The 25,150-nt window shown below is 46.3% G+C and overlaps 1 protein-coding gene across 1 annotated transcript; it reads right to left on the minus strand.

Moving 5' to 3' along the window:
• Nucleotides 1-1,667: 1,667 nt before the first annotated feature.
• LOC121837613 lies at nt 1,668-3,937 on the minus strand. The gene is made up of 2 exons (XM_042293282.1): nt 1,847-3,937; nt 1,668-1,697 (listed from the first exon to the last, which is right to left on the minus strand). Exons 1-2 carry the CDS (start codon nt 3,935-3,937, stop codon nt 1,668-1,670), a joined length of 2,121 nt encoding a protein of 706 aa, XP_042149216.1.
• Nucleotides 3,938-25,150: the final 21,213 nt, after the last annotated feature.

A 25,150-nucleotide genomic window follows, 5' to 3' on the forward strand; every position in this document is an offset into this window, starting at 1 on the left:
GCACTTGTAATCACCGCACAAGCGAATGTTCCCGTTCTTTTCGAGAATAGGCACGACTGGGGTCGCCCATGAGGAATACCGTACTGTTTAAAAAATTCCTTGTTCGACCAGTTCATCGATGGCGTCGTCCACCTTGGGCAGCAGCGGAAGTGGAATCTGATGAGCCTTGAAAAATTTGGGAGTCGTGGCAGGGTCGACATCCACATGAACAGGGGGCCCCCGCTTCTTCAAAGTCCTGGCTGAAAAAGCTTGGGAAACTCGTCAATCACGTTGCGAATTGCAGCCGCTTCTACCTGAGGGGGCAATGTGTCGACATGAAGGATTTCCTCCAAGGAGATGCCCAAGGACTGGAACCAGTTGCACCCTAGCAGGCTCACACCAAACCCTTTGAGAACCACAAGTTCCAATTTCATTTTCTTCTCCTTGAAGGACACGTCAGCTGTTACCCTCATGAAAACTTTGAGACGTCGGAAGGCGCACCGTCTGAGGCGATTGCGCTTAAGCCTACAATGTGTTCGTCTCGCTCGGTATTTAACAATTGGCCTGAGAATAATATTGGAACGCAGCTTCAATTCGCCGTGGCTAACGTGACTGTCGTTTGGCACCTTTTTGATTGCACATAAGCGGCTGTTCTATTCGATAGGGGCTGAACAGGCTTAGAATATACGTAAAATAAACCATGTCTGCCTCCTGCAGCAGCGACACATACATGATTCCTGGTTGATAAAGTTTGTTAAATGAAAATCAAACAAACAAAAAAAAAAAACTAAATGGTGTCAGGGAATATACACACGTATATTCCCTTAGCAAACATCTGCTTGCCTGTCCTCTGGACAACGGAGTCCTGGGTTTAAGCCCACCCTGGTTCCTGTTGCTGTACTTCGCAGTTCGGTCACTTATTCAGTGGTGTGACATTATCTATTGGGAATATTGTATCCAACAGTTTTGTGCATTTATTATTTTTGTGCCTTCTCAATCAACACAGCTCTCTCTCGATGGCCATGGCAAGGACTATGATACAGCGAGTTATATTTGCCATATACAAAAAAAGCCCATTATTAATTTGTGCCTTGTACACTTGCAAACGTGATAGTGCGCAAGGGAAACACTGTTGTGACGTGCTCCCAAGATGCAGAAAGCGGAGCTTAAAAAAGCCAGAGTTCATAACGCTTGCCACCTCACAGAAAATCTTACTACCCATGATATGGCCATGACATGATTTAAAAGACATGCATGGTTGCTAAAGCTCAGATTGTTCTTTGGGTCGTTAACAACATCCATTGGCTAGTAAAAATATTTGTGACATAACTACAATGTAATTTAACAAATTCCAGTGCTCTTTTGTTTCAGCTCTTGGCTATCCAATGAGTTGCTGGAAAATAGCCTAGATAGAATATTAGATTGTTCTAATTTTATTTGCAGTCTGTAGCCTGTTGTGCCAATCGGAATCCTTTCGTTAGCAGACGGACGCCGTAGGTAGCGAATTCACACTCCTCTTTTTGTATTTTTTACTCGAGTAAGTTTATTCCTTAAAATGTTGATACACATAATGCACTATCTTTCACCACCACTGCAGAACATTTTACCTCGCAACATAAAGATATTAATTTACGTGGTTCCTTCAAGAGCCGACAATCTATTTGATTTACCCTTTAGAATGTTGTTTCTCACAGCAGGATGTACTCAAACTTGCAAAACTGCAAAGTGAGGAACAATCTCATAGAAAGTTCCTGCATTGTACAGGTCAAGAGGCCTAAAGTCAAAATGGTTGTCCGGCGTCACTGCTACAACATACATCGACACATTTCTCATCAATGTAGGAGCACCTGTGACTGCAGAAACGCACCGTTTCCAGGCGTCTGCAAAGAAGAATCAATACACCACTCATCACCAGCAGCCTCTCCACTTGCAAAAACTTTGGGGTGACATTCTGCACTTCGGAGACGAACACATCTCTCAGACGGTATGTGCAGCTGTTGGTGCTAGCAGTCTTCACAGAGCAAAGGGTGATTTCTGATGTGATGGCGGAGACAGCAACTTGCTCTTCTTCTGAGAGGCTCGTCACCTTGACCACAGCAGACCCTGTTGTTTCAATGGAGCTTTCAAAAAGCTTTCCAGACAGTTCATAAGCTTGCAACAGCTGATGCCGTGTGTCCAGTGTTCGGCAGATGTTACGGAAGTTCCGAACATTTGAGGCAACGGCCTTGAAGTAGGCATGCTTCGCCTCGAAGCGCATTCCCCAGTAGCGACGGGGCGGGCCAAACCTCTGTATGAAGCCCGGGTAATGCAGCAGATAGTGCAGCTTTGCGGTGACTGTTACGGATGAGTGAAGGGACGTGAAGGTCTCCAGGAATTCTTGGATTTTCAACTCCAGGTAAGCAATGCAGTCTCTTAGAATATTCTCTGCCAGGATGATATCAATGCAATATCTGTAGGCCAGGTAAACTTCCCAGTGTGGGTTGTTGGCGGGCACAGAATCTCCGAAGATCTGTAGAAGGAGCCTGAATATACACCACTTTTGAGCTGCCGTACCTCTCAGGTTGGCTTTTCCTTGCACATACTTGTCCTTTAGTACAACAGGGGTGGCCTTCCTGTCATGGAAGCTATAGTTGAAGCTTGCTACCTTGTTGATATCAAATTTCTGAAGCAGGCCATCTTGAATCAGACCACGCAGGACATGCTGCATGACAAGCCCCATTCCCCCCTCCAAAATGTCATGCATGGCACCTGGAGGGAGTTGTGTTGTGATGTCAAACTCTGTTAGGCTTTGAAGTGCTGGAATGGCAGGTATGCCGTACAGCGGTCCGTTTTGTGTTGGATTGAGAGCAAATGCTTTCAGGTGGCTCTCGTGTGTTGCGTAAGTTCTCATGATGCAGTTGGCCTCAGAGAGCAACTTATGCAGATGCCCGTACCGAGCAAGACAAAAACGACATATGCGACCACTGCTGAAGCTGCATTGGAGGCCTGCCATTTTGTGCATGGAGAGGTTGTCTCCGGTGAAAGCAACTGTCACCACATTAAAATGCTTCCCTTGTGCATGCACATCATACTCATGAGCATAGTTTAAGTCTTGGATGAGCGGAGCAAGAACTCGATCCAAGCCATACTTCTTAACGTCTTGGTACTTGACAAGCAACAGAAGATGCACGGCATTCAATTTCGATCGGTGCCTTGGGTGAATGTTGATGATCAAGAAGTAGACAACCAGAATCTTATGCGACCCAGCTGCTGCACCCAGTGGATTGCTCAGCTCAAGCTCATCCGAGTACAGGAGGAGGAAGATTGTGGGTGTCCCACTGTCGATCTGCTGCAGGCGTTGGCTGATGAAGTCTCCATCAGTGATGTCCTGAAGCACTTCAGACTGTTCTATGGGCTGCATTACACTTTCCAGGATGTCGGGGCATGACAGCAGGTTGCTAAGCAGTTGTGAAACTGGTATGTAGCACATAGTGTGTTGCAATGCTTGATTGTCCGTATAAAGAGGCATCACCAAAGGATTTGTGTAAGGCAGGTTCTCCATCACATACTTCTTTCTGAGGTAGGTGGCCTGGATCCCCGAGAAGATGTCCTCGACAATGCATTCAGAATTTTGAAGAAAAGCCGATTTCTCCCTCACTGACACGGTGACGTTCTCCCTCTCGAGAAACTCTCGGGTTTGGTCTTCGACACTTTCAAGAACTTCGGAAACAACGTTTCTCATCACTCGCAGGATTTCATCAGCAGTGCTATGGGCTAGCTTTAACTGCTCTGTAATCTTGAGGTGAAACAACGCCAACTGTTTTCGGAGAGCACTTCTTCTGTCTTCTCTTGGCTCTGCTGCAGAGGGTTGTTCTTGTGACGACGGACCGGGTGCGTGTGCGCTCTCGCATTCGGTTTCTGTTACGGTTTCATCATTGGCAGCTTCTTGAAATCTGGCTTCAGTGGAAGTTGATGCCATGGCATCCTTGTGTTTTCGATAACAATGTTGCTTATACGACCCATAACGTCGAAATGATGCGGCACAGCCGCCGATCCCACAAACGACTCCAAAGTCTGTTTCGCAGCTATGCACACTCATATGATGGACAACGCGTTTGATGGACGCTGCCAAGAAAAGACACTTTGGGCAGCGTATAAGATCTCGAGGCATATTGCACAGTCAGCCTGTTGACCATGACAAAATCAAAGCTGTCATTCCACGGCGAAACCAGCTGACTAGCGCGGTGATGCTCGAGCTTGTCCTGTGGCAAAGTCGTCAAGCTTCCAACCAGCTGGGAATACACACACTGCTTTAGCATGGAGTCACATACATGAACGGATAAGTCTTCTTCGCACAGAGGCAAAAATCCAAAGGTTTGCCGAGGAACGCCGCGGGGAATGTTTCGTTTTCAGACTACCTTATCTGCGCGAAAAGCGCTTGGCAAGAATATGCGTGCTCAAATGTCCAGTCTTTCCTGTCCTTCGGTGATCACGTGCTTTATAGCACGAATCGTTTTTAATGGCATCTAAGGCATAAGTTATTAATAAAAGTAACTTAATTAAAAAAATATATTTTATTATTACTGAAACGCCAAACTTGTATTTAATTATAAATACATAAAGTGCGTAACCGCGCAGAGTGACTCCCCACGACTACGCAGAGTAACTCCCCGCGACTACGCCGAAGGACTCGCGCAAATCTCCCGCGCTTCTACTGTGGTTTCGGTTTCACTTTATCCATGGCAGATACGCGGCTCAGCAGCGAGAATATATTTTGAGTAGTGTCTTGAGTCGAGAAGATATGCATTATTTTTCGTAGCGCCACGTACCTTCAAGCGAGACAGATGGCTTCTGAAGTAAATATCTGAGGCCCCACCACCAACGTAATCTCTTCTCCAGAGGCTATTATCGTCATTCTTGTTCAGTTTGCTTGCACCTTTCCATTTGGTTTTAAGCAAATTAACCAATCCGAAACCTGACACTGACAGCTGCAAACGTGTTACCCATTTTCTTTTTATTTTTACGAAGAAAGAAGTTTGTCGCGTTGAATTTGAATTCCAAAGAAAAACAAAATAGCTCAATAAAGCAAGGCATATTTGGAAATTTTGCTGTAGTAATGTTACGCTCGTTCTCAGTGAACCCGCGACTTTCGCAGATTCGCGCCATTCGCGCCCGAGTTCTGAACCATGCGGTTGAGCCTGCTTCGAGCCGGGAATCGGGACACACATACAGTTGAGTCACCTGCGGCTACTTATATTTTGTATTTGTTTGGTTTTATTTTCGTGCCAAGTCACCTGGCTCTTCTTTTAGACAACGATAACATGTTACGTTATGTAGGCTGCTACGAAAAGTTTTGTCGGCCTTTGAGCTTGCCGCCCGGCGCAACCGAAACTGACATTAGGGATGCTTTCCGCATCAAGTTCCCGGAGATTACTTGGGACCTGGAGAGTGCCCTGATTCAGGTGTGTAAATATCTATATCTATATATATATTTCTTTTTGTCTTTCGTTTGAAACTTTTGGTACACAAAGCGAAATAGATATCTGTGTTGTCTTAAACATTTTCAAGGATAATGGAAAGGCTGTTGCTATGTTTAGGCATTTCATTGAAACGCTTCCTTCGGTTCAACATGTGTGGTTTATTTTCATGATTATTAAGTTAAAACCGTAAATCACTTCACTTGAAAAAAAACCAAAAAAAAACCGCTCAGCTATAAAAATAAAGGGCCTGTTTGCTGGAAAAAAAAAGAAAAAGTTAGCTTTGATGCATAAATAATATGCATATACTAAAAAAAAGAAGAAGAAACTTGTACAATTTTTGCTAGAAATCCAGTCTGAATGCAGAAAGTGAAACAAAAATGAGATACATTTTGATGTCAAATTGAATGTGAATATATTTATAATCGCATGAAGTATCAGTATTAAATTCCACCAGAAACAACCCGGCCAGTCTGAATGAATGCACTAAGTGAAGCAAAAATGAGGTATATCAGTGACAAATTAAATGTGTGTGAACGATAAATTGCAGGAATTGAGCACATTCATTGTGAGGACCATGCAATGAGCATTAATGAGCAGAAACAAATAGCAGAAATAAGTCACTAAGCACAAAACCTCTCTCTAGACACTTCATTCAGTTTTTTTCTTGATATTTGAAGAACAATCATGTTCATTTCAGATGGCAATTGCCTTTACTGTTCAAATGTTGGCCAATTTTCTCTCCACTCAGATCATTCAGTTTACTGTATATACATAGCCTAACATACCTCATGTCTTAGCATGTTGAAACAGATAAATTGCACTTCTAGAATGAAGTGACAGATTTTTTAACCCACTGTAGAAAACAAATAAAAAATATTAATTCAAATTTGTTTTTAGACAGTAAGCATTGTTAGGTTCTCAAGTTCTGCAAACCTGTTCCACAACAATTTAGATGAGATGCTTTGGCAATCTTTTATTGTAACCTATCTCCTTCACCAAATCTTCAGGAAGGCCACTCAATCTGCACATTTTGATACAGAAGTGCTACATACGGCACGTGCCTTCCAAAGTTTGAGATTGCAGATCTCCCTAAAGTTGGCTTCACCTTTATTAAACACTACCTTTTTTCCAGAACTGCAGCTTCTCTGCAGTGTTTTCAATGGCGATGATCGGGAGAAAATTCTGCACATTGGTCTTATTATGTACTATCATGCACATTGGTGCTCACAAGCATTCCCAAAGTTCTTCACCGATGGTGGCTTCAACTCGGTCATATAATTCAGTTTCTTTTTTCAGATTGCAGCTTCTCTGCAGTATATCTAAATGGGCTTTCTAGTTTCAGCAGGGTGGATATGACATCTTTGGCACAAAAAATACCTTAAAAAATCACCGCTCAACATTTAGGTCAATACACGTTTTGAGTATTGTGACATGGTTCTATTTTAGAATAATATACCAAAATAGAAGCATGTTTTCAAATCACTCCCCACTCAAAATGAGTCTCATGACATAATGTAGATAGTGTGCTAATTATTGTTCTGGGGGAAAGTTTATCTTTTAATATATGTGTCCTATCCAAGCACTTAACGAAAAAAGATTTTGGGAGTTCAGTGTCCCTTAAATTAATAAGTCCTTCTATTAATTACGCAAACATCATCACATGTTACATGCTGTGTGGCTTACCATATATATATATATATATATGTTCCATATTGTGCATCATGTTTAAAGTGACGTGTTAACACAGCGTTTTCCTTTTTTTAATTTTTTAACTTAGAGACGATAAAAACAGATAAAAAATTTCCTTAAGAACATCACTGATAATATGTCTGTCATCTTCAATGTTTTCCAGGTCTATGATGCCCAGCTTGATGCGTACCTTGACTGGGATAAAGACACTGTTATTTACGAGAAATCAAAAGTTAAAGTAATTCAGTTAGAAAGCAACCCCAATGAAGCCTCACTATCGTGCCAGCCAAGCACTAGTGCGACCAGTGTGGACAAGTAAGACTTCAGTTATAGCTGTCGAGAGCTGCACATCTTATTGGGATCTCACATTTGCAGTCCCGAGATGTCACCTATGTTGTCAGCACAACAGGAACTGAAGAAGCTTGATCCGACAACATACGTGTTTCCAAAAGCACCAGCAGACATAGCCATCCGGCTCAGCACACTCGGTGAAAAGTCACTGGTACCCACGAGCCTCAGGAACAGAATAATTGAGTGGCTGTGTCACGACCTCTTCCGATATACACTGTAAGTGCCCTGCCCTTGCCAGCAATTTGATAAGAGAGCAAGTCAATGAATATCAGGGGAATTAACAGACAGATGCTATTTTAATTAGTGATGAGAAAAACTCAAGACCATGGACCACGTCCGGGTTCTGAAAACATTTTCTGAGGCTCCTTACTGTCTAGCTTTTGGTTATCCGCAGCCTTGCCTTGCATGCTTGCTATCAATTGACATGCATGCCAGTCAACATTGCAGTTTCAATTGCACTCTTTTGGTATGCCTTTAGCTTACATGTCTCAACCCAAGTAGGCTCGCTCTCTTAAATGTTGGTTTGGGATGTGCAAATAATGTAGATAAAGAAAGGTTTATAAAAACTGCTGAGCGTTTTTCCAAAGTCTTTCGAAAACCCAGAATGTTAACACCTTTTTTGAAAGATCAGTATCTGTTTCTTTTGCCATTGTTCTCGCAGACAAACATTGTGAAGTCGCTGTTGATGCCAATCTAAGTGATTGCCTCCCTAACCCAAAACATTGGAGGTTGTGTCCACTTATCACATTAGTCGAGCAAAGCAGTACTGCTACCATTTTGATAGTTGACTATGTTTCCAGTAATAGGATGTTAATGTTTCACAAATCTGAAGATTCGCCACAAAACGTATGAGACAAGCTTTTAATGAGGAGCGCAAGTTCGTCTTCTCTTGGGCAGAGGCTGATGGCAGAACGCCAAGCTCTTATTGGCCGATTGAAAAAGAAATAATGGGTAGACCTCAAGGCATCTAGCATTGAGGTCTACCCACTATCCTTCCATCAAAGCCAATCAAACTGCATCATTTTGACATCACCGCAACCGCTGTGCAAGAAGCAGACGACTTGCTCTTTGCATGTACAATCCTTGAAAGCTTTGCAGATGCTAATTTGGGCCTGCGGAGCACCACGGTTTGCACCCTTCCCTTAATTACTAAATAAATGTGGAGACATGAGGAAAAAATGGGGGACAGGACAACAACGTTTGAGACATTGTTGTCCTGTCCCCCTTTTTTCCCCCGAGAAACCGGTAATTATGCACCAGCAGCTCGCCTGCACCTCATATTTTATTTCACACTTCCTTTCGTGGTTTATGCAATACCCACTTAAAGGTGTTTTTTTTTAACGTCTGCCTTTGCTGGAAATTGTTTTAAGTACTTTAGTTTCAATCACTGTCAGAAAAACATAAAAATTAAGATATCTGCTTTATTACGTTCGTGAAAACCTATGCAAAATCAAATAAATACCATAGAATATGAAGCATGTGCCTATGTCACAGGTGCCCACCCACTACTTTTGAACACTACTTTTGAAATGTTTGGAAACTGAGTAAAGGACATACCAAGCGACCTCCCCAGACTTTTGAACCCCCCTATACTTCGTCTCATCCAACGATGGACTAAAGGCCAAAGCCACGGGACGCCAGGTCCAATCACGTTCCACGCTAAACTATGACACGCTTAGCATTGATTAGGTTTGGACGAATAATGCTCCGAATCCAAAAACGCTGCGTCATTTTTATAGCTTCGACATTGCAAAGAGCCAGCACGCAGTGGCTTTCTTTGCAATGTAAACTTTCTGAGTCACTCATTGCTCGATCCGAACCACTGTCCGCCCATTCCCATCAGTGATCCGAGACGCGAGCACCGATATGTGCTTCGAAGCGCAATACCACGGAATGTCTAAATGGCTCGTGATCGGATCTGGCGGTTCGTGGCTTCTGCCTTTAGTCCATCGTAGGGTGAGACGAAGTATAGCTGAGGTGCTCACCCTCGTCAGCCGCTTCTCCACGCAAAACCGTGACGAGTGGTAAAGCCTGCCCTATCAAGTATCCCTTCTGCATTTTGCCACTCAGACCTAACAGGCACTCTTAACCCGGGTTTTCAAGCTTATATATACAAATCGCAGGTGGGCACTTGCTCGGTACTTTTATAATGCTCCAAAGTTACAAACATGAAAAGCACAAGGGCTCAAAGAAAATTAAAATTCTCCTAAGGTACTACATTGTCCCTCCATGAACAACCTGAGACATGTTCTGTTTGACTTTAGTTTTACTCAAATTATTTGAAGTGTGATTCCCGCTTTGGAACATTACTTCTTCAGTTTATAGTGCAATCTTGCTTCTTTTAGTTATCCCCCGCGCCTGTACGTTGAAGCGGCCAGGCAGCTTGTGATACAACATCGTGTACTGCGTGACAGAGTGGGCAACGGCTATGTAAGTTACTTTATATTCCAGAAAAAAAAAACTGCTCCATAACTTTGTTTTGGTGCCATTTTATGCAGGGCTCCTGGCACCGAGCACTGCGCTTTAAGGTCAAGTTTGAGCGGAGCAAGATTGAAGATGTGGGTGTTGTTCAAGAGAACCGAAAAAAATTTGGAAGGAAGCACGCAGAGTCTGACACATGCAACGATGACAACAACAACTGTGCGAAAAGGATCAGTCGCAGGGTGAATGATTTTTTATTTATTTATTTAGTTTCTCTTAATGGAAAAACATTAGTTGCAGCAAAGCTCATGCTCTGCTGATTCTCCCCACTTGAGAGAAAGGACGCTCTTTACGTGACTGATAGCAGAGTCCAGAGAGCAACCTTCTGCTCCATGTATAGTACACCTGCCAAGGCATAAGACATACCATATATCAATACAGACCAACTCCTGGCTGTAGAAACGTTCTTAAGAAATTCTACCTTTCTTTCCCTCCGAAGTAAGTAACATGTGTAAACGATATTCCACTTATAACGATAATAAGAAAACCCGAAAACTCAGTCGTTATAACTGATTATCGTTGTATCTGGACTAGAAACTGATTGTCTACTCTAGAAACTCTAGAAACTGATTGTTATAAGCAGTATATTGTTATAAATAAATTGAACTGTAATACTTGAGAGAACAAATTGTAAATGACTTCCTCATTAAAAGCAGTTGAACTCAAAATGTATGTCTTTTTAGTTTGGCTGGCCTCAAAAGAGAAGCAAGAAAATAGCCCCTTCAACGTAAGCTTTTTGCAGGAGCAGTGGGTGTGGTGTGAATCATATGTGCTGAATTTGGAAGTGCTATGTAAACTCGGACTTCACCTTTAAACTTCTATGATAACAATATTCTGCAAAACGTTCGCCCTTTCCAGCCAGGGAATCTGGCAGCCATGGTTGAAGATAAATTGAGCATCAAAGCACACATTGACTCCATGCAGAAAGAGATTGCAAAAGCCAGTCCTGACACTGAGAAAGTCAGGGACTCAGTGGAACGAACATTTGATGCTCGTCGAAAGTGGATTGCCGGAGAGTGCCCCTCAGCAGCAGATATTTTTGAGACATATCCTGCACTGGGGGCGGTGGAGGAAGTAAGTGAAGAGCACTGCAGAGCTAGACATTTTAGAATTGTAGAAAGAGTTTTTATTTGCTTACAATATATTCGCACTGGAAAAAATTAGAAATGGGCTCCGTAGCGCACTTGTCCGAATCTATTGAGATTGTACGGAGAATCTTACTTCATTCCTTTTTCGACCTGGTATGTACTTCGTCTTCGTCGTGGCTGGTGGTCTACAGGTACTTTCCCCCTAATGAGGAGATCTAAGAGATGAGTGATTAAGTTATGAAGTCTTATTTTGAACTATACACAATGCACTAGGGTTGGTCTTATAGTGGAGTGCTTTTGGCACTGCTCAAGATGAGCTGGCTTGATTCTGTCAAATGAAATGGTCTCCTTATGCCCTTTGATGAGCAATATGAAGTATCTGTCGCATCAGTTTAAAACTTTGAAGGGTCCTTCATATAAATTTAGCAACGGTGTTTTGCACAGTGTTTGTACGGATGAAGATACATATATATAGCATGACACTTCTGAGCTGAGGAACAACACCATGCGCAAGTTGCAGTGCTCTGTGGGCATAGGTTGCAGTTTCTTAAATGAAGAACATAGCCACTTTTTGAAATCTTCAACGTTAGTGATATTGGTTGTGGGTGGTAGATATTAAAACTTGCCCGGAAATACAAATGGCCATACAATAGCACAATTTCTGCTGTGCTTTGTCCCAGGTGTCAATGTTCCCAGCATGAAAAATCGTATATGTCTTCATTTATGGTGTGGCCGTACCTTTCACCTTCAAACTTTGCCTTCAACTGTCTGTTTAATCGTTTCACCATTCCGTGGTGGCTGGGGCGCTAGCACATACACATGGTATATACCTTGTACCCGGGAGTTGAGAAAGTTTCTGAAAGCGACTCAAATTGACTTCCTCAATTTGTTGTGGAGGTGGTTAGTACTCCTCAGCAGCTATAAATAACCAACATGCTGCTGACTTCTGCTGTTATGGACTTGATATGTCCTTGGACCACCACCTGATGCAGTCAACGCAGGTAAAAATGTGTGCTTTGACAGTTGGTGGAAGCGGTCATAGGGTGGATCTTGGTGAACTGCCAATCAGGAGGTGAAAATTTGCCCAGTTGCATAGTCATGTGTCAACCTTTCGCATACTGGCATTGCAGACGTGCACATGACCATCTGGGAATGTCGTCATTAATTTAATTTAGGCGAGATAAATCGAGTAGTGCAGGCATTGAGCGGCTCAATTATCAGGGTGTAAGAGAATGCAGTGCTTCAAAACTGTTTATCGGAACTCGTCAGGAACGTTTGGTTTAGGTTATTCGTCGACGGGGTGGTTCAGAAACACTTGGCGACCAATCCCTATTTTTAAGGTGAGCAAAGAGCTCACGTAGATGGTGTGCGTCGTCTTTGTGGTTGTCGCTGAAAACAAGGATATCGTCCATGTAAACAAAGATGAATTCACCTTCATATGAACTGCAGCTGTTTGTCTGAATCTATCGAGCTCAAACAGGGGGTTTCATTGTTTTTTTTATCGAACAGGTATGCACTTCGTTTTCATCGTGGTTGGTAGTCACTATGGTTTTGAAGTGATTTTAATAATGATGGTGGAGAGTCGAGTTTGCGGTTAAAGGAATGCTGAACCGAAATTTAGAGCTCACAAAACAAGGCTGAAGCGATATATGGGACGCTGCACAACCCCAAAACATGACTCGTACAGCGATATCTCTAACGGATGGCCGTATTTGTGGAAAAGAAGGGCACGATTGAACACGGCCGACAAGGCCAACGAGACATGTCACATCACGATTCCCATTCCCTCTCTTCTTCGATTCGTCCCCTCGAGCAGGTGAACCTAAATGAGGAGGAGAGAAGCGAGGCCGCTTCCCCTCGTTCTCAACTGTTCCAGGAGAATCGTGACATCACATATGCCTCTCTTGATTAGGCCCTTCTCCAAACATATGGCCATCCATTTGAGATATTGATGTACGAGTGATGTTTTGGAGTTCGTAGCGTCCCGTTCAATGCTTTTGCGGCCTTATTTTGAAAATACCAAATTTTGGTTCAGCATCCCTTTAAACTTGGTTTATGAGAAGCAAAGAAAAGCGTTAGGTCAAGACCAACACAAGGCACCTTCTGCCGTTGCCAAGGGGAGTCGATGGATGTTTATAAGAGGTGGGGGGGCGCTCTGCCGGGCGCTGTTCACAAAAAGAGGATGTCGGGTATAGCACTAACTCTGTTGGTATGCATAGCACATACGCAGTACTCTTTCACCCTTAGCTCACATCCGTTTGGGACTCGCAATGGCTCCTAACTAGGACGAGTTGACCTTCTTGGCATGGGCAAGCTCTTCATCTTGGGAATGCCGATATTGTCCACCCAGTATTTATCATCCTCGGAAGTTGGTGTTTCCATTTGAGGGGTCTGCAGCCGGATCAGGCCAACGTGTCGGACAACATCGCCGTCTGCTGTAGTGTCGACAGCCATGCGTGTTCCCCTAATTTCCTTTACAACTACAGAAATGCAACAGGAACCCAACCCGTAGTCGTGAATAAACACGGTTCTTTCTTGTTGAAGTCCTTCGTCAGTTGCGGGCTGAGATTAATGTTCTTCCTTTTTCGCCAGCCCTGCTGGAGGAAGAAAGAAATGAGGTTCAATCTCGAACGTTGATGACCTCCCATTATTAGTTCTGCTGGGGCTTTTTCCAACCTGCTGTTAGGTGTTCGCCAGTACTAAAGCGACCAGCGGTCGTCTAGCTTTTCTTTGTAGGCCTTTGGCAGGAATCATTTTTCAGCGCCAACTTCACCGTTCGCACTGCCCACTCGGCAATTCCATTTAACTGTAGGTGATAGGAACATGTCGCACACCCCTGTGGGACGTGAAGTCTTTTGAAGGGTTGCCCTGAGGTGACGGGAGTCCCCTTGTCCGAGACGATGCAGTGTGCTATTCTGAAACGGACAAAGTCCTATCATTACCTCTATGTATCCTTTACCACAATCGCCTCGATCTACGTAAAGAAGCTGTTTACCACAATTAGCAGCATTTGTCCATCGACTGGCCCTGCATAGCCGATTTTGCCGGATGATTGATCACGAAATGGTTACTGCTGGCCATGGACAGTGTTTCTCTTTTGTGGACAGCATAGGAAGCACCTGCTGGCATGCCAGTCGCACGTCATGTTCTTGATTTTGCTATTCATATTTTGCCACCAACAGAGCGATCTGGCCAGGGACTTCATCGTAGTCATCCAAGATTGGGCGTAGTGTAGTTTCAACAGCATTGTTCGTCCTGCCTTTCGTGAAATTACCACTCTTCTCTTCCACACTACAAGTCCTTCCTCCACCGACATCTCTGCTCTGCAGGTTGAAAAGGGTTCGAGAGTGGGATCTTGTAGCTTATGGCTATCCTTCCAGAATCCCTCGAAGTTTGCTCGATTTCGTACCTGCAGCTGTCAGGTCTGCATATTGCTTCAACGAAAGTGGTCCTGTTTCTATTTGCTCCATGAAGGCCACTTGCTCCGGGCTTGTTGGAGATTTGCTTCCTTTTTTTCTGTGTAAAACGGTTTAACGCATCTTGCCGAAGATGCAAGTGCACTGGTGGGTCCTCCATTTTGCCATCTTCTGGCTTGAGCAGCTCGCCAAACTTTGTCTTGAGTTCAAAGACACTGTCTTCACGTCAGCGAAGTTCACCTTGTGGAGTAGACATAGTGCTCCAATTACGCTTTGGCCGTGGACTCGGTCCATTGCAGTCCAAGATGTAGACCTACGCCTTTGCACTCTGTCCCTTGTGTTGCACTGTCATGTGGAGAGCTTTTTTATCTGGCAGGGCTCCTAGGTAGCATGACGGCTTCAACTGGCAAGCAGTGATTTTCGGCCATGGCTGATGGTGTTGTTGATAAACACTCATCGATATGACTGACACTTGAGAATCGCTGTCGACCTCCATGCTGACAGGAACTCGGTTCCAATATGCAACGAAATAGTCTAGGCTTGTGCATGCGCAACTCATGACACTGCTGATCAAAAGATGCAATCGCTTCTCGGGTACTGATTCTGCCACCACGATGGCGTTGGTTTGGCATGTCGTGCCACAGTACTTCATTGAGAGCGTGACTCGCATACCCTAGCGAGATGTCCTGCTTTTTTTCACTTAAAGCATGCGCTTGATACAAATTCAGGACACTTTTTAGCATCGTAATTGTTGTTGCCACACTGGTTGCATTTGTTGTGCTGTTGCATTTGCGACTGCGGTGTTTTGCTTCGTGGGAACCGTCCCAAATTTTGCATTCCTTCATTCCTGCTCCGCTCACCTTGATGACTTCGGAATCTTCCAGGCCCGTCCCTTTCAAGACACAATCATTCTAGCTAGCGGTTTAAACAGCCAGTGCCATCCGCATTGCTTTTTCCAAGGTCATCGATGACTGCCAGCAGTCTCTTCTGCACTCCTACGTCATGCGCACCACACACCAATCGATCCCGGATCGTGATGTCGAGGGTGCTGCCGAAATTGCAAGACTCTGCAAGTTTCAGGAGAGCTGCAAGAAATTCCGAGATAGTTTCATCTTTCTGTCAGCAGCGGCTATAGAACTTGTACCGTTTTATTATCTTGGATGCTGTCAGCAAGAAGTATTTGTTCAGGGTCCCCAGCAGCTCTTTGAACGTTTTTATACTTGGCTTGATGGGAGTCAATAAACTTCAAAGCCCCCAACTCGTAGGTCTTCGGTCCTACACAAGCCAGAAAGATCCCGGTCTTATGCTTGTCGTCAACAGTCCGACGGCCAACGAAGCAGCGCTCCAAGCATCCTAGCTGTCTAGTTCCCTCGTGGCTCCAACTCTGTGTCATACCCGGGGCCGGTGCCAATCTTCACGCTCTTACTTTATATGGTGAGCTTTTTCCCAGATGTGAAGTCACAATCTGCAGGAACTTGCATTGTCAGTTGCTGCGAGTAGATGTGGGCTTTGTTGTTCTCGTTACCATTTCACTTGTTTTTAAAAATACGGTGGGGAGTGGAGTAATTATGGTTAAACTTAGTTTGCTAGAAAGAAAAAAAAAACTGTCAGATCGAGACCACCGCAAAGAACCTTCTGCTGTTCAGGGGTCTATGGATGTTTATAAAACGAAGTGGGCGGGGGATGTTCTGCCAGTCCCCATTTGCAGAAGCAATATGTCTGGTGGCACTCCGTCTGCTGGTGTACATGGCACGTATGCGGCAGGTATCTTTAAGCTTCTCCGCATTCTAGGTCTTCCTGGAATTTCAAAGAATCAATGGCGTGCACCCTCGGCAGCTGGAGACAATTGCAGAGCGATACATGGTGTCACTTCTGACATTGGCGGGAAAACAAGTTTAAACATTCAGCATGGAGCTGCTGACCAAGGCCGAAACTGTCCCCGATGGAGGCTGTGAGAATACAATCAAATGAACTTCCTCATATTGGCATGCATGCTTATAGATTTCAATATATATGCTTTGACAGAACCTTATAGTTTTTGCCCACTCCTACTCCCAAGGGATGAAAACTTTGGCTTTTCTGCTCACACTGCCCAGGATGGTCAAAGAACGGCCATCTTTCCTGAGAAGCTCGGTAACTATTGAAATAACCCCTGCTCCCCTTTTTTTTAAAGTCTTGCTGCATGTGAATATTTATACATGTTCTTAAAATTGGGCTTAAAGTAGCTTTGGAATGAACTAAATGTGGACATCCTCATGCTTTGAAACACACACAGAGTGCACAACCGCAATAATGACCTACAATATTAGTACTTCCTAAATGTCACTTGCAAATTTCCTTCATTTCCACGCTCAACTGGAATATGTTAACCCCTTATTAGCTTTTTCCCAGATCCCGTTTCTATTTATAAGAGACGGGCCCAAACTAGATAGTACGCCTCACAATTTAAATTGTTTTCTAGGCACCATGGCTCGCTGCATATCCACTTGTTCTGCGGACCGACAACATGGAGGAACTCGGCGAGTCTGTAATCCAAGTGGAAAACCAGATCATAAAGGCAGAGAACCCAGCGCAGGCAGTCATTGCTGCATTCTGCTTGCATTGGGTGTTGAACTTTGTGTATGAGCCAGCATCCAGGGCATTCTACACAACTCTGGAGCACTTGCTTAGCATCACTAACACCAAACCGACAGGCATGGTCGTAAGGCTGCTCTCGAACCTGGAAAAGTTAGCATGAAACTGGAATAAACCATCGAAGGGTTAACAAAAAGGCCCTCATTATACTTTTTCTGCTTACATTGTCACATGTTGGAATCCGTAAATTTAGTTAAAATTTACACAGAGCACTTCCAACCAGTGGCAGCCCCCTCCGAAAAAAAGTTGTGGCTACGTCACTGCTTACAACCAAAAGATATATGGTTGAATAGTAGAAATGGTCTTTCAAGAACAAGTGATTACCAAATAAGCTAAGCAGTCTAGGGGAACATGTGACTGCTATCAAGCACAAATAATAATTTTCCCATTTCGCATAGTTTAAAGGAAAGTGGAGAAAATCATAGAGGTGCGTACCCATCCCCTCCTGAAAGAAATTCCCGATTTGCCGATGCAATTGTATATGATAAAAAAATGTTCGTATACATATATGAATTGCAGTAAATTTGAGGAATTATGGACGGTTTCGAGGAATGGGGGAAATAATTTTTATTTTTTTCTACGTAATGTGCTATGTACGTATGAGAAGTGATATTTGAAAATAGTTGTAAAATCAAATTTGAGTTTTATGTACAAAAACAAAAAACTGTGGGCATCATGGCACATTCCAGCGAAGAACTGAGGATTAATTTCGATCACAAAGGATCTGTTTACGTGCAACGAAAACCTAGTTACAACGGCAGCTCAGCCACCTCGGCCAGGATTCAAATGTAGGCCAGCTCCTTGGAGCCACCAAAAAAAGTGTTTAAAATGTGAACCGATATATGGGTTTAGATTTTCCCTATGAGTGGGAGGTGTTCAAAACACGAGAAAATCAAGATGTGTAGCATGAGTGCTGAGAAGCGGCACTTAATACACCCTGCATGTTAAAATTTCGAAGTTTAGCTACCATGGATACTTTGGCTGTAAACAGTCTCGTTTTGTACACCTTGTTCTCTTTTAGAGGTTGCACTGCCAAAATTCTATTAGCCTCATACCTCCCCACCTCCCGTAATTCTTACCAGGAGATGTGGCCCTGGACAGTGCTTGTACGGCACGAGCGCGCGTGCTTGAAAGGGACGCTGAAAGCCCGGAGCTCGCTCTTGTAGCTTCTGCTCGGACGCATGCGATTTGGAGAAGTTCGTTTTAGCGAACGCAGTTTTAGCGACCCGTTTATCGAATCAATTTCTAGAGAAACCCAGTTTAGAGAGAATGGCGATGAGCCTTCGTTTAGCAAATTCGACTGCGGCGAAGCGGCGTATACGCATGGATCAAGTAAGTAAACATTTTTTTTTCATGAGCCGCCGCAGACCGCCGCTGCGAAGCGGGAACGCAGCGGGAGTGATACATACGCTCACACTCAAAGCGCTTAAAGTTTTCGTCATCTCCAGAAACGTAAAGTCATAAACCGACCACAAAAAAAAAAAAAAGAAAAAAAAAAAGCGAGAAATAATTTTGCGCGCTGCTCTGAGAAACGGTGCCGAGCATCGCGTGAACGGAGCGCAAAATATTCCGTTATGAAGGCGCGTTCTTCCGTCAGGTTCTACACACGAGTCGCGTCAGCAGCTTATGTAGCTTTGCGGACCTAGTATAAAACGCAGCATATTCAGCAAACTACTGTGGGCTCGCTCCGTCATCCCCGTTCTAGGAGGTGCTTTGTGGGGAAGCGAAAACTAACCGGTGATTGGTTGTTCTTTAAACTGTGAACGACTTAATTTTTGCAAAAAACTAATTTTAGTGAATCGCCTACTTTTCGCAAAAATAGGTCCGCCGAACAATTCCGAATTAGAACCCGCGAATTCTTCCAAAAACTTCAGTTTTAACCTAAATCGCGAAGTATTGAGCCCGCGAAAAATAAGTCTTTTACAGTAATTACGGCTCGTACATTTACTTTCTACTAGGAGATACATCCCTTGACCCATTTGAAATAAATTTTAAAGAACAATATTTGTGAGATAAAAAAAGCATACCTGTAACGTTATCCAATGCTGAGCAGATCACCCGCGCAGAAGTTCTGTCAAAATGTCGAGTATAAAAGACGGATGCGCTTCTATCGCAGTCGGTGAGTGGGGCACGGTTATTCTGTGATTACAGTGCCTGTGTAGTCTGTGCGTAAGCGTCACGTGTGCCTTGCATTTGTCAATGTGCAGTGGGAGTGGCATGCTAGATGGCAGCGACGCTTGTGGAAAAATGTGTGCGTGTTAAAGCCTGCAAAATCCAGAAGAAGAAAAAAAAAAACGCTTTTTTTAATTTGACACAGAATAAATGGATACAGCATGGCAGCTGGAATTTTGGAAGTAGGCGGTGCCTAAGCGCCATTTGGCCTACCTGGTGTCAGTTTTTTGTGTGTACGTTGCTTGGGCCTGCCATCTGGCGGCAACTCGTGTAACTTCATGCAGCAATATTGGCGGAATTGGCAGAATTCTGCAAACCGTGCTGACCACACTGTGCACAGCGCCAGTTCTTTGCTGCTTGCTGTGATCTAATTGTGCACTCTTTTGAGATCGACTTTAGGTATCACGCATTCGACTATTGTTTACCGGTTTTTCGTAACGTGCGATGCGTGACAAAGGGATCGCGAAGCGAGAAATAGCAAAGGTAGGACGTCGAGTACGCGGAGATCGTCATTGCTGTGAGCATTGCGGGGTCCACGGGGTTCGGTCGTTTTCGTGTAAACGTCTGAATGTCGACGATGCGAGGTTGGGCTCGGAGCGCGAATTTCCTCACTTTCTCGGACAGTTGCCTTTGGCAATAAATAAGCATACGCGAGAGCTTGCGTCAGTGTTTTCATTTGCCGTCGAAAGACGCCATTTTAAAATGCGGCTGAAAGGGAGGCCACATTCCTCCATCAGCGTAAATCATGTAGCAGATGTTGCTCCCCTCGATGATCGAGGAAGTTTGCTCTCCTGCTTGCAGGGAGGAAAGTTGCTCTCTTTCTAAAGGAACATAGGTTACAAGATCGTTCCTCCCTTTGTGGAGGAATATACAGACCCTTTTTTCTAAGAGTGTACGCCGCCATGGCCAGACGACCGCCGCAAGCTCCCCGCCAAGCTACGGCTCCACCACGACGTGAAACTCCAACGCCACAGTACTCCCAACGTCGCGAAGAACGGCTGTACGTGCGCCCGGAAAAACCAGCACCCAGGAAAACCGACGTGTGGCGAACGGCCGACCGACGCCCGCTTTGTTATCATTGCGGGGAAGCTGACCATATCTACCGCCGTTGCCCGTACCGGCAGCTGGGGCTACGCGGCTTCCACCCCGACAACCCGCGACCACGCTACGGAGAGCGGCCTAGGGACATCAACGAATACCTCCACCGTTCGCCATTCCTAGGGCCGTCTCACTGCCGCGGTTTCCGATCGCCGTCACCGCAACGCCCTGCATCGCCTCAGCGTAGGTCCCGCCGAGAAAGCCTGTCCCCCCTGCCTCGCCCGGAAAACTAACTGCGGCAATGCCGGGAGGTGGTATTGCCTCGAGGACGAACGACGCCAATATCCTCCACAGACGTCGGAGGGCTCTTCCACTAGCGACGCGATTCATCAGAGCGAAGCTTCTGCGACGGTGTTGAATAACCTCGACGTAATCATCGACGGCCACGACGCGAAGGCGCTCAACGACACCGGAGCAGACTATTCGGTTTTAAGTGGGAAGCTCTCTGGCCGGTTTCGGAAGGTGATGATGCCGTGGGATGGCCCGAAAATGCGAACCGCCGGCGGACATCTCATCGCACCAGTGGGAAGGTGTACTGCGCGCGTGGACATCCATGAGGAGACCTGTCCCGTGAAATTCGTCGTCCTCAAAGACTGGTCGAGAGACGTATCCTTGGCTTGGGCTTCCTCTGTAAGCACGGTGCTGTGATCGACCTTGGAGCAAACAGGCTGGCGCTGCGAAAGCCCGTTCTACCTCCCGAGGGATTCAAAACGACGCCTGCCGCCGTCCGAGTCATTGAGCGCCACGTGAACCTGCCGCCACGGCCGAGTGTTCTTGTGCCCGTCGTGACCGATGCAGTTGCCAGCGGGAAAGTCCTTCTGGAAGGCAACGTCCAACTGCTTCTCTGAAGAGGAATAGGCGTCGCGAGGGGCGTAGCGGAGCTGCAAGATGGACGTTCTGTGGTCCTTGTGACGAACTTTCGACCGGAGGCGCAGCACCTCACGAAAGGTGCCACCGTAGGACACGTCGAGGAACACCGGGCCGACGCCGAAATCGCCGCGATTTCCGACTACCCCTCGCCATGCCAGCCGTAGAGTACACCGCCACCGCAGCTCGACGTTAACCCCAAGCTCAGTGCCTCCGAACGACGACAGCTCGGAGACCTCCTCGCCGAGTTCGGCGACTGCTTTACAACGACGTCGAAAGTATGCCATACTACAGTTGCCAAAACATCGCATCGTTACCAACCAAAATGCGCTCCCTGTGCATCGGCCGCCGCACCGGATCTCCCCAAAGGAACGAAAGGCCATTCATGAACAAGTACAAGAGATGCTCAACGACGACATCATTCAGCCTTTGAGTAGCCTGTGGGCCTCTCCAGTCGTACTGGTGAAGAAGAAGGACGGAAAGCTTCGATTCTGCGTTGACTACCGGCGGCTCAACGCCGTCAAGAAAAAATACGTGTATCCGCTCCCCCGCATCGACGACACCCTGGACCGGCTGCGCCACTCCCAATACTTTTCGTCGGTGGACCTTAAGAGTGGCTACTGGCAGATCGAGTTCGACAAACGGGACCGAGAAACAACTGCCTTCATCACGCCCAACGGACTGTATCAGTTCAAGGTGATGCCCTTCGGACTGTGCACGGCGCCGGCAAAGTTCCAACGTGTCATGGGCACCGTGCTGGCAGGCCTCAAGTGGCAGAGCTGTCTCGTTTACCTCGACGACGTCGTGGTATTCTCGGTCAACTTCGACGCGCATTTGCGACGCCTTTGGCGCGTTCTAGAGGCAATCAGGACCCCAGGACTCACCCTCAAATCGATGAAGTGGCGGTTTGCCTACGGCGAACTTAAGTTCCTAGGCCACGTTGTGAGCAACGAAGGTGTAAGTCCTGACCCTGAGAAAACTCGCGCCGTAGCGGCCCTTCCACCGCCCACCGACAAAAAGGCCGTCCGATGACTCCTTGGACTTTGCGCATACTACCGACGATTCGTTCCGGATTTCGCCAAGCTTTGTGCGCCGCTCACTCACCTTACGAAAGACGCCGTGAACTTCGAATGGGCGGAAGAAGACAACAGGCATTCGAGGAACTAAAGCAACGGCTTCGGTCACCACCGATTCTCGGCCATTTCGACCAATCAGCCGAAACGGAAGTTCACACGGACGCCAGTAATGCAGGACCCGGAGCGGTACTGGTCCAACGACAAGACGGTGCGGAGCGCGTGATCGCATACGCTAGCCGGACGCTGTCGAACGCGGAACGCAATTACTCGACAACCGAGAAGAAATGCCTGGACGTCGTCTGGGCCATCACGAAATTCCGCCCGTACTTGTATGGGAGTCCTTTTCGAGTGGTCACCTACCACCACTCGCTATGTTGGTTAGCGAGCCTGAAGGGCCTTTCGGGACGCCTCGCTCGGTGGAGCCTACGACTGCAAGAGTACGATGTGACCGTGGTCTACAAGTCAGGCAAAAAGCACAGAGACGCCGACTTGCCTGTCCAGAGCCCCCGTCGAGTGGTGGCTCTGGACAGGCTACCGGCTGTGCCAAAGACGACTACTGTCACTTTCTTGGCGCAGTGAGCATTCACGGTATGGCAGCGCTCCAGCAAGACAATCCTGTGCTGCGCGCACTGATCGTCGTAATCGACCACTTGGAGGGACGAGGGGGTACGATTCCTTGAGCTTTCTGACGTGACCTGCCCAGAATCGCCGTCCGGAGAGGTATCCTCTATAAAGAGAACTTCGGGGACAGCAGCTAGACGTGACTCCTGGTGATTTCTACTAGTCTTCGAAACGAGGTCTTCCAAGCCCGCCACGACGACCCAACATCTGGTCACCTTGGCTACAGCAGGACTCTTGCACGGATACGAGAAAAATACTACTGGCCCAAGCTCCCGAAGACTGTGCACCTCTATGTCCGTTCGTGCAGCGAATGCCAACAACGCAAGAAACCACCGACAAAGCCGGCAGGTCTCCTGCAACCGATCGCTCCCTCGACTGCACCGTTCCAGCAGATTGGAATGGATCTTCTTGGACCTTTTTCGCAGTCGACGCTGGGAAACCGTTGGATAATCGTGGAAACTGATTATCTTACCTGGTACGCCGAGACAAAAACACTCCCGTCGGGGACCACCGTGGAAGTAGCCAAGTTCTTGATTGAGTCTATCGTCCTCCGACACGGTGCTCCCCAAGTCTTGATTACGGACCGAGGTTCCTCGTTCATGGCGCACCTGACACAAGATATACTCCGCCTGAGCCACACCGACCACCGCCGGACCACGGCATACCACCCACAGACCAACGGGCTGACGGAGCGACTAAACAAGACCATCGCCGACATGATTTGGATATACGTGGACGTGGAACAGAAGACGTGGGATGAAGTGTTGCCCTGCGTCACGTTTGCGTACAACACGACGATTCAAGAAACTACTGGTATTACACCTTTTCAGCTGGTGCACGGCCAAAAGGTGTCGACGATGCTCGACGCCATGCTTCCCCATGACCCGACGGATGACGGCACTGGTGACGCCCAGCTGGTCACCCAACGGGCAGAAGAGGTACGCCAGCTAGCGTACATAAAGGACCAGCAACGTGTCGACGCTGGCCGGTACAACCTCCGTCGCCGCGACGTGGAGTTCCAGCCCGGAGACAGGGTGTGGGTGTGGACGCCCATTCGCCGCCGCGGCCTGAGCGAGAAACCCTTAAAGCGCTATTTCGGACCCTACAAGGTCATTCGCCGCCTTGGGGACTTGAACTACGAAGTGCTACCCGACAGAACCCGACCATCAGGACGTCGCCGTCCACGACCCGAGGTTGTCCACGTAGTTCGACTCAAGCCGTTCTACGCGCGGTAGAATTGTGACACCGCACGTTTATTTTGTTTCACCGTACATTTTTTTAGCCATTTCTATTTTCCTTTCGCGTTGCATCGGGACGATGCCCTTTTAAAAGGCGGAATAATGCCGCCCGAGAAACGCCCGGCCACGGACTTCTAGAGAATTTGCATTAATTCTCGCACTAGACGTAACTTTCCACCTGCTTTCTCGTTTTCGAAAATGCCAGTTCATCCTCGCCCCGAGCACGCGACGCTCGAAATTTCTTTGCCGAACTTTCGAGATAGTGGCGCACGGTAGATAAGCAGCTACCCGCGACCTTGTCGAGTCAGTCTCGCTTGCGCTCTGTAGTGCCGCCGAATGGCCACCCGCTTTTCTGCTGCCTCGACGCTCTTTCGTTACGTATTTTTGTTTGGCACATGTTCGCCAATTAAACCTTTATCCTTCAGTTCACTGTTCGGCTTTTCGTCACCTTCATTCGTGACAATATGTTTTCCGCTTCAGTTACTCATTTCAGGTTGGAACTCAGTTCCAGAAATTATTCTCAATATTCAGGAATCATGCGATTTCAGAGCTGCCCTTGACACTTTTTTTAATGCTTAGCAACCTCATACCTGTCTTTTTTTATTTTTTAAATATTTGTTGTGTACCGAAGGCCTGCCTGGTTAACCCCCCTCCCTCCCCCTTCCCCCCCTCTCCCCCTCCAAAAAAAAGACAACTGTTTAAAACTGTTTACGCTGCGTCCGACATGTCTGCGCGGAGCCATGTGTTAACTTTCGTCTTGGAATCTAGGGAAATGCACAATCGGGTAGCCGACACAAGGTTTAGGGAACATAGTAGGTCTCGCGTTTTCACTCCGTATCTCGTGAAACACCGTGGTTTCTCAAATCTGATTGACTGCCTAAGAATACGAGGTTATACATGTGGGATCTTGTAGCTGTATGTCCAAAAACACCGAAGAATTACTGTTTGTTGGTACAGAGAAAATAAATTTGGCATCTCTAG

Source organism: Ixodes scapularis, unplaced genomic scaffold (assembly GCF_016920785.2).
Source record: "Ixodes scapularis isolate PalLabHiFi unplaced genomic scaffold, ASM1692078v2 PGA_scaffold0__279_contigs__length_252992795, whole genome shotgun sequence".
NCBI lineage: Eukaryota > Metazoa > Arthropoda > Arachnida > Ixodida > Ixodidae > Ixodes > Ixodes scapularis.

Coding starts and splice junctions, on each gene's coding strand:
- LOC121837613 (XM_042293282.1), bottom strand. CDS start 3,937: ATGGCATCAACTTCCACTGAAGCCAGATTTCAAGAAGCTGCCAATGAT. Junction 1,698..1,846: donor TTTGCAGACGCCTGGAAACG/GTGCGTTTCTGC, acceptor CTCACTTTGCAG/TTTTGCAAGTTTGAGTACAT.